The 10,008-nt window shown below is 35.2% G+C and overlaps 1 protein-coding gene across 1 annotated transcript; it reads left to right on the top strand.

Annotated features, from left to right (window-relative positions):
• Positions 1-5,767: 5,767 nt before the first annotated feature.
• LOC111388398 (DNA-directed RNA polymerase I subunit rpa49-like) lies at positions 5,768-8,284 on the top strand. The gene is made up of 4 exons (XM_023013085.1): positions 5,768-6,290; positions 6,561-6,710; positions 7,159-7,476; positions 7,690-8,284. The coding sequence occupies exons 1-4, from the start codon at positions 5,769-5,771 to the stop codon at positions 8,095-8,097; spliced, it is 1,398 nt and encodes a 465-aa protein (XP_022868853.1). The 5' UTR covers position 5,768; the 3' UTR covers positions 8,098-8,284.
• Positions 8,285-10,008: the final 1,724 nt, after the last annotated feature.

Genomic DNA, 10,008 nt, shown 5'->3' with positions numbered 1-10,008 from the left:
AGGTTGTAGATTATCATTATTAACTTGCTTCATCTCAAGTTCAATTTTCCTCCCTTCATTTTCAGTCCGACCAGATTCAGTTGGTGTTATTTTCAGATTTCAAACAAGGCATATCAGACTCATTAAATCCCACATTTATACTCAAAATGATCTTATAACCTTTGGTCTCTTTTACCCAAAGTCTATACCCCTTCACCCTTCATTACAGCCTAAGAAAACACACTTTAGGGCTCTAGGTTCAAGTTTTCCTTCAGATTAGCGTGCAAAGGCTGCACAACCAAATATTTTCAAATTTCTCAAATCTACAGGATTTCCTGTCCAGACCTTTTAAGGGGATTTAAATTGTAGAGCACTAGCGGGGTTTCTATTTATGAAATAACTAGCAATTTTTGTAACTTCACCCCAAAATAACTTGGGAAGATCAGAACCTAATAACATGCATCTAACTCTCTCAAGAATAGGTCGGTTCATTCTTTCAGCCAAGCCATTTTGTTGTGGGGTATGGGTTACTGTTCTATGTCTTAGAATACCATGCACTTTGCAAAATTTATCAAATTTATAATTGCAAAATTCAAGCTCGTTATCAGTCCTCAACACTTTAATATTTTTATTTGTTTGATTTTCAATCAAGATTTTCCATTTTTTAAAATCATTAAAAGTGTCAGACTTATATTTAAGTAGAAAGAGCCAGTTTTTCCTAGAAAAATCATATATGATTAAAAGGAAAAATCTAAAACCATTATGTGTGGGCACAAAAGCTGGTCCCCAAAGATCAGTATGCAAATACTCACGAATAGACACATATTTATGCATCTCAGGCAGAAATGCAGTCTATTTTGCTTTCCTAGTATGCAATGATTACAAAAATTGAGTTTCTCAGTTATATCTTTACCAAAGACACCTTGTTTTTTCAAAATCTGCAAGCCTTTGTCACTAATATGACACAATCTTTTATGTCATAGTTGTGACTTATCATTGGGGGTAGAAATTGTTGTTGATGTGGAATAAAAAAAGTTTTGAGTGTGTAAAATGTAAAACCCATGTCTCTTGGGGCTTCGGCAGCAAGTTGAGAGCCCATCAAGATTTTAATGTATCCCTTGTTAATCACAATATTATAGTTGAGGTCATATAGACAACTAAGGATATGAGATTTCTTTGTAGGTCAGGAACATATCTGATTTTTTCTAAAGTCGATTCATTATTATCATCAAACCTTAAGGTGATTGTTCCTATTCCTTTTACCCGACAAGACATGTGATTACCTATTAACACTTGGCCTCCATTTACATTTTCAAATTCAGTAAACCACTCTCTTTTAGGACACATATGAAAGGTGCAATCAGAGTGAAGGATCCAATCCTGATTAGGTGGACTGTGTGTAGCAACATAAACCTCATCTATATTGTACTCATTTTTATATGCCAAGGCAAAACCACCATCATTATTAGACTTATTTTTCAAATCACTAAGTCTCTTATGGCAATCTTTGATAAAATGACCTTCATCTAGATAGTAATTTTTTTTTTTTTTTTACCCTTAGACTTGTTTTTCATTTTATCTTAAAGGTTCACCTCCTTTTTGTGTCCAGGTTTCCTATTGAAATTGACCGTCTTTGGGTTTAGATTTGGTTTGGATTTAACCATCAAATTTTCACCACTAACAAATTCTCTCTGTTCAGATTTTAACTCTAACTCTTTATTTCTCAATACATTTATTATCACATCAGTAGTTAGAGTCTCACTTCCATATTCAATAACATTTTTAACATCTCTATATTTGTCACTTATTGAATTTAACAAAACCACAGCCAACTAATCTTTTGAGAGTTTCTCGTCACAGTCGGCTAGGTCATGGGATAATCTGTTGAATCTATAAATGTTTGCCTCAAGATCAAGAGATGGGTCCAATTTGAAACCAAAAAATTGTTTTAGAAGATACACTTTATTAGGCATGGTTTTATTCAAATAAGTATCTTCCAATTTTTTCCATAACTCAGCAGCAGTTTTTGTCTCACCAATCTCTCTTAACACATTGTCAGACAGATGCAAGCATATAGAACTCCATGCAGTTTTATTAAGTTCACTTTTCTTAGTTTCTTCCATATCATTAGGCCATGACTCATAAATAGTTTTTGCACATTTTTGTTGAAGTAAAAGGGCTCATATTTTCTGGCGCGAGAGACTTAAGTATCCTTTACCATTAAAGATTTACAATTCAACTTTAGTTGACATAATCAAAACACAATTTAATTTTTAACAGTACAGGCAGATCACATAAGTTTTGAACAGTATCTACAACATGCAGAATCACAGATGTCATACACAGTAGTCAATGTAAAGTGTACAACCAGCAAGTTGTATGTCACAAATTATTTAGCAGAAACACTCAGCAGTTCATTCAATCACCAAATTAGCAGTTTACTCAAAAACAGCAAATCATCAAGTCACAGTAATATAATCAGAACATGCTTTATACATTCTATACATGATACTTGCAAGAATCATATAATGAATCTTAAACTGTTGATTTTTGTTCAAGATAGTCCTCAGATTCCAGACAACTCACGATTTCTGGACAAAGGAACTATCAAAAAGTCTTCGATTTATAATTTTATCACAGTTGCAAGGGTCACGGGATATAGACAAGTAATGTATATTGTAACTTGAAATAAATGGAACGAACTCACCAAAAAACCCTTATTAGGGTTTCAAGAAACAACAAAAATCTACTGAATCAGCGAAAAAAACCTTCGAATCTACCAATACCGGTAACAAGAACCCCCGTCACGAGCTCAAATACCACTGTAACGTGAAGTTCACAAAGGACGGCCCAATTAATCAACCAAAATACTGAAAGTATTAAAGCATAAAAACTGAAAATATGAAAGAGGTCACAAAAAAACATAAAGAAGAACACAGGATTTTCGCCCGTAAGGAAAGAGGTTCGGAACTTCATTCCTAATCCATTTTTGAGCTTTTATCAAACCGAAAGAAATCACTATATCAACGAATCAATGAAGCTATCCAGGTTGTACATCTCGTCGCACTCTAGAATATCACTCAAGATCATTCAACATAAGCCTCACTAATCAATACAGCCATTCACTCAAGCATAAAACAAGATAATATGTACAAATCACTTAAGATAATACAAATTTAGAGGCTCATATCGAAGGAAGCTTTTCTGTATAGAAGTTTTAGATCGAAAGATGAATCGCCTCTTGAGAGAGATGGAGCGATGAAGTGAGAGAAAGAGAGGATGAAAATTTGATTATCTCGTTTCCAGAAACCCTAATGAGGGTCAAATAGAAGACCCTAGAAATCTTGCAATCCAATGGTGAATAAGATGACACTTGGCAAGATCAGAACCATTCATTCAAATTAATAGAAGGCGTGTTTTAATAACACAATTTTTGCCAAAGTTAAGTAGACCATTTGTCTCTTGGACTAACCGGCCGAGCAGAATTATCAAGTCAGCCTAACATCATTGTGTCATTTCTTCACAAACTTTTTTCTTACTCTTGTGGAAAAAATTTAAGTTACTCTTACTTCGCTCTCAAATGAGCAACTTATTTCTACTTTTTGATCTTGAAAAGAACTTTGTAACCTTAGCCAGACATGCTCATGTGATTCTTCCATGGAATTGGATGACTCTAGTGTCAAAATCACGAAGACTGTCTTTTTATATCTTGCAGGATATTAGAGCAGCTGAAACTGAAGTCGTAGTGTGCATTCTAGGTGATGATTTTTCGTTTGCAACTGAACTTGTAACTGAACTATGGGATGAAGCACATTGATCGGGATGAAGCACATTGATCGGGCCGAGTTCAATGTCCAAAGAGCGATGAAGCACGTTGATCGGGCCAGAGAATCGAAAATCCCATGGATGGTAACCATAGGGGAACGAGAACTTAACGAGGGGATTGTGAAGTTAAAAGATGTTGCAGCCTCTAAAGAGTATGAAGTTCTTGAAGTCGACTCGTACGGGAACTTCAAGAACATTTGAACACGTTTCCTTCGTAACTAGTTAACACCATAATTTAAGGTTGTAAAATTAAGTTGCAATCTGTATTTTAGAGGACTTAGTTGCATTGAGAAATTGCATACACCTCTTTTTTCTTTTTCTTTGTTGAAAATTGGATTGGGAGTGGGGTAAGGGAAAAAAAAGATCATGTATTTTATCCACTTAATGGAACGACATTTTATTTCCTATTAACGGAACTAACACGTTATAAAGAATAGTTGGCCGGATGCATCTGATTTATATGTGTATTTTTTGTTTGATACAAAGGATTTGTAATGAATCTACCAGGATTTAGGAAGGAGGTTTTGCTGGCCAAACTAGGTCTGATTCTAGGTCTGTGCTTTAGATGAAAGGGTTAAAGTAATTTTCGTAAATAATAATAATAATAATAATAATGAAAAATAATAAATAAATTCTATGTTGGTTAAAATTGAAAATAAGTTATGTATGTTTAAGGTGATTATCGAGTTGATGTGAAAGAATAATGTTATTTATGGAGTTAGTCGTCTTTGTATAGAGATGGCAACGGTTAGGTTCGACCAAAACCATCACCGAACCGTCAAATTTTTTATCATACCATAACTGCACCATAACTACGTATATCGGTTCGATTCGACTCGGTTCGGCTCAGTTAATAACCATGAAAATAAATTATTTTTTATAGGTTCATCCGTCAAATTGATATAAAATAATTTATGAAAAGAGAGTCAATAAAAACAAAAATACAATATTCCAAACGAAAATGCAAATATTATCCCAAATTCCAATTGCAAAATATAAATTTATCAAACAATATTATGAATATAACAATACTAAACTTTTCCTTCATTCTTGATATTCAACCTTAACTCATATTGAATCTTCATTCTTCCCCACAACTCTTACTAGCATAGGTCAGCACTCAAAATTGATTCCTATATAGTAAATAAGAAATGTAAGTAGACAATACAACGATACTACCTAATCCGGAATGGTTTTAACTAAAATTTAAATAAAAAAATGTACCTCTTTTTCAACTTCCTCCTCACTAAACCTTGTCATTCCTAATAAAAGAATGGTTTTATTTAAATAGGTATCGGTTCGGTTTCGGTTCGACGGCATAAATATCATATCCACACCGTTACGAACCGGTTCATTTAAATCATATACCATATCCGCCACATTGCACCATCGGTTCGGCTTTTTTCGCCCCATTCAGCTCGGTTAACTGCGATTTTTAATTTTAACGGTTCAAATTGTCATCCCTATCTATGTGGCAGTTGATATGTTATGAAATTGTAAGATCAATTAAATGTATGGTTGTATGGATATGGGATTCAATTTGTTAACTTTTTGATTTAATGTCCAAAAATATTTCGTCTCTAGTAGATTTATTAACCTAAACTAAAGGTTTCAAAGTTGTGACTTCAATTCAGTTTAGTGGTTATTTCTATCTCCAAATTTGTGCTATTTCGGTAAATTTCATTACATTTAATTTAATTCTCATATTAATTTTTTTAATACATTTGTACAATAAAATATTTTACATATAAATTCAAAAAATTTCTCTATTTTTTAATCATATACTTTTTTTTTTTTTATATAATTACTATTAAAAACGTCATCTTTCCTCAATATTGGTCATCAAATATGGGCTTAGTTTTGGGCTGAAAGAGTTTCTCTTGTTTAACGTGGTAGGAGATTTTGGGCTCTTTAGGTAAAGCCCAATACTCTAGAATTCTACTTCGAACAATATAAAATAAAATATGCTCAGCTCATGCGTCTCCCCGTCTGCTCCACCAGAATTTTTGATCTACGTCGCCTGTAATTCATCGTACTTTATGGCAAAATCGAAAGAGAAAAGAAAATTATCATTGGAAGAAGAAAAGGTACAGCACGAAGAAGAAGAAGAAGAAGAAGAAGAAGAAGAGAACCCTGCTACAAAATCGAGAAAAAAGATGAAGAAAAAGAAAAAGGAGCAAATAGATGTGAAAATCCAGACTATTGCTGAAAAGAAAGATAAGATCTCCCCAGTAATCGGCTACTTCCCTTCCGGTTATGACCCGTTGAAGAACCACGGTGAACCAGAAGCAAGTGTCAAGGTTTATAGGAACGTGAAGAAGAGTAATAGGCTTCAAATTGTGGTGAGCCCCCATGGATCCCAGGTGGATTTTGTTGGGACTAATTATTCCGGTGAAGCCACAGCACCACAGCTGTGCAAGTATGCCCTTGGTGTACTGGATAAAGATACCCAGACGTTGAGAATTGTTCCTGTTGAGTCGAATAAGGTAAATTTTAATGATAGATTTATTTACTTAACAAAGACAAAGGGATTCTCTCTTTAATTTTAGGCCAAGGATAACTTTCGCGATGAAAAATGTTTATAATTTTAGTTTCTGCCTGTAATACTGAAATTATTGGAATTCCTGATTTTTAATAATGTTATCGAAGATGATATGAGGGATTTTGTTTAATTTTATTTACAGTACATTCTTTCCTGGTTTTTAAGCATGTTTTTGTGAATTGAATGAAGACAATATGGCTTGTTATGACTACAGATATTTAGATTGGCTCCGAAAATTGGAGAAGCAGACCAACCTGAAAACGAAATCCTGGATGAAGCTAATGAGGAAGATGCTGCGGAGAAAAAGGCTAGTGAATTAAAAAAATTGACGCTCATGTATTCAACGAAGAAGAACATTAGACAGGTGCAGCCACTCTCTTTACTTATTGCTATGTAGTTGTTCATAAAATGTGCTGCTGATATGCACAATTTAAGATTCTGATTAAAATTTATGTTAATTTATATCTATTTCCTGTTATTTTTGTGGCCGGTAAAAGGTTTCGTACCCATTAAATGAAAGTATCTGTGCTGTTTCTGTCATACGGCTCCTTGTTCAATTCTTTTGAATCCTTTGGATCCTTTTCTGCGTTCGAGAATCCCCCCATAATGGACTAACTGCATGATATTCAGCCTAATAGACACCACCCATCCCCGGTATCGGCTTACGCCTGCCACACATCTACTATAAAAAAACACACACACTCTCGAACTTCAAAAGTGCAATCTAAGGCTCTTAGCATATCATATTTTCTTGATTCTGCATTGGGAAATGGGAATAATGTTTGTATTATTTCTTGATATATAAATTGCAGGATGTGAAACGTGATGCTTTGCGTCAAACAGGAGATCCAGGAGTTCATCAGGATTTGGACTTGAAATTACAAGAAGTGGAGACAATCAAAGAGGCACTTGAAGCTGCTACTTCTACAGATAATTCTCTCAATATCCCACCTTATAATTTGTCCGCCACTTCACCAGACATGGCATATCCGCTGGACAAGATTATTTTAAAAGGGGAGTGGGATTACCTTCTTGACATTTTTGAGATTTCATGCACCGGGGGAGAAGTGACATCGAGCATCTACCCGAGATTTGTCTGCAACAGAGTTCATAAACTGGAAGATATTGAGGTACTGATTTATAGTTCGATTTAAGCTCCTGATTATTTTATATTTTTCAAATACACTATACATTGCTAGTTTGACAATCTCCTTGCTATTTCTAACTTTTTCTAAATTCTTTTTTGCATATTTCATGGATGAGGTAACCATTATCACTTTTGGTTGAACGAATAGGTCTGCTTTAATGCTATTTCCTATATTTCTTGCCTTTCCACCTTGTAGGACGACGCAAAAAAGAGGAAATTGGCTGGCATATTTTCATATATCACTCATCTCATCAAGTTCAAGGATAAACATTCTATGGATGGCGTTTTATCTGCAAAGCACCATAAATTCCCCAGTATCTTTTCCCAGAAATTTTCTTCACTGTTTGCCACTTCAAATGATTCAAGAATTCCAGATGAGAAAAAGAAGCTGCTCATAAGTTATGTGTTGGTGCTCACTATGTTTGTGGACGAATTCAAATCCGACCCATCTGATATAGCCGAGGATCTTAGAATGACACCTGTTGCACTAAGACCCCATTATGAATACTTGGGTTGCAAGTTCAGGCGCGAGAATCAAGTTTTGGTGGCTACTCTTCCAGTCCCGCTGGAATTTCAAACTGTTAAAAGGAAGAGAAGAAAGTAGATCTTCAGCAACAATTCTGCCTCGATCACAACTTGTTTGAGAAATTTTTTTCCGTTTCTTCCGAAATTTTGTTTTGAGGCAAGGATGATGTTAAGGGATACTTTGAAAATCTATCATCTCTTATAAATGTTTATGATCTATAATGCTGCATTTTGAATATCAACAGTTTCGTGTTTTTTGTACCAAACACTATTCTCATGAGCTTAAAATCTTTAGCCTTCCGACAATGATTATCAGTGACGTGGTATCAGCGTTATGATTCTTGATTGAATAGAAGAAAAGGGAATGCGTGGATTGGGAAAAAAAGGTTGCAAAGATTGTCCAGGAGTCATAAAATGAAAGAGGAATTTCTTTTTAAACATCTTTATTATAAATTGTCCCTTTCTTCTATGAAGTTCAGCTAACCAAGTTAAAAACAACACTGTTAAAGTGAGCCGTTTTTTGACTCGGCGAGATTCAACTAACTAGTGAGCTGGTCAAAAAAATCCTTGTACGAGTTGATTCATCATAATGAGTTGCAAATTTTATTTTTAAAAAAAAAAAGCATCTCGGCTCACCCTCCAGGAGACGAGTTCATGGGACAAGCTTAGATACATTTTGGTTGAGTAAGTGAGCTTGAGTTTGAGCTAGGTTGTTGGCTAGTTGAACGACTTGACTCGACCTATCTATCTCTTATCCTACCTATTAAAATTGATACAGTTCAATATTGATTGTGGGCTTTATTGGTGTGTTCTCTTTCCTTGATATGTTTTTAGGCTTTGGTTAATGGAGTTTCCCTCTTAGAGGTTTTGGTCTTCTCTCAATTGATTTCGGTATTGATAGCTCGTCTAGCAATAGGTGCTCACTTGTTTGAGTTATGATTGTTCTTTTTCCAAAGGAATTCTTTTTGCATAAAGCAACATGCATGTTTGCTTTGCTCTATTACGCAGGGTACTCGTGACTTTGCAAAAGAACAGATGGCCATAAGAGAGACATTTTCAAAAGACACGGTGCCAGGGCTCTAGATACAACTGCCTTTGAATTGAGAGAGACTCTTATGGAGAAGTATGGTGAAGACTCGAAGTTGATCTATGTCCTCGCCGAGTAGGTAATCGAAATTTCTTATGTGCATATTGATGATTGACACTGTTATGTATTGTGAATTAGACATTTTAAAGCTAAACCTTACGTAATTGGTTTGTTCACGATTAATTTGTTGATCGATCAAGAAAAATCTAGTCAAACATTTTGCACATTTATTCTCTTTGTCAATAAGCACATCAAGCAACATTAACCATGTTTGTTGCTTAACTAGATTCTTTAAGAATAATATTATAGTTGATGCTACCAAAAATCGTACCTGTAGATTTTTCGAGCTTGATGACGGATGTTGAGCACGAACGTGATCTTCCGATACCTGAAACAAAGGCAACGAGGTATGTTCTCGTCGCCCCTCCGATGCTTAAGTCAGAAAGGGGAAATATATGCGTGAGGCTATGTGCTGAAGAACAATGAGAAAACGTACCTGAATAATGGCCCAAGGTTCTGCTTTTATAGGAGTAGGTAGTGTACTCCTAGTAGGATTGTGTTGGTTGGATGTTTTTATCCAAGGGAATTTCTATTATAAAGAGTGTCCTACTTGTAATGGAATTGTTTGACAAGTGGTGTTAGGGTTGATGTAGAATCCTTGGGTGTTTAGATTTGTTAGTTAGGTACCCAGGTCTTAGGAGGCATGTTGGTGGTGTATGTCTCGAGGACTATTCTCGAGGACATTGAGGAAATGTAAATGTGTCCTCGAGGTATCTCGAGGACTACAATATCTCGAGGACTTAGGTGACCTCGAGGGCCGAGGAAGAGAAATGAGGTGGGGGTATAGATTGAGTCCTCGGGATACACTCCTCGGGGTATATCAATATTGGCATAGTCACTGGC

Source organism: Olea europaea, unplaced genomic scaffold (genome assembly GCF_002742605.1).
Source record: "Olea europaea var. sylvestris unplaced genomic scaffold, O_europaea_v1 scaffold4898, whole genome shotgun sequence".
Lineage (NCBI taxonomy): Eukaryota > Viridiplantae > Streptophyta > Magnoliopsida > Lamiales > Oleaceae > Olea > Olea europaea.
Note: the sequence above shows the minus strand (reverse complement) of the source record. Positions and strands in the feature narration are given on the sequence as shown.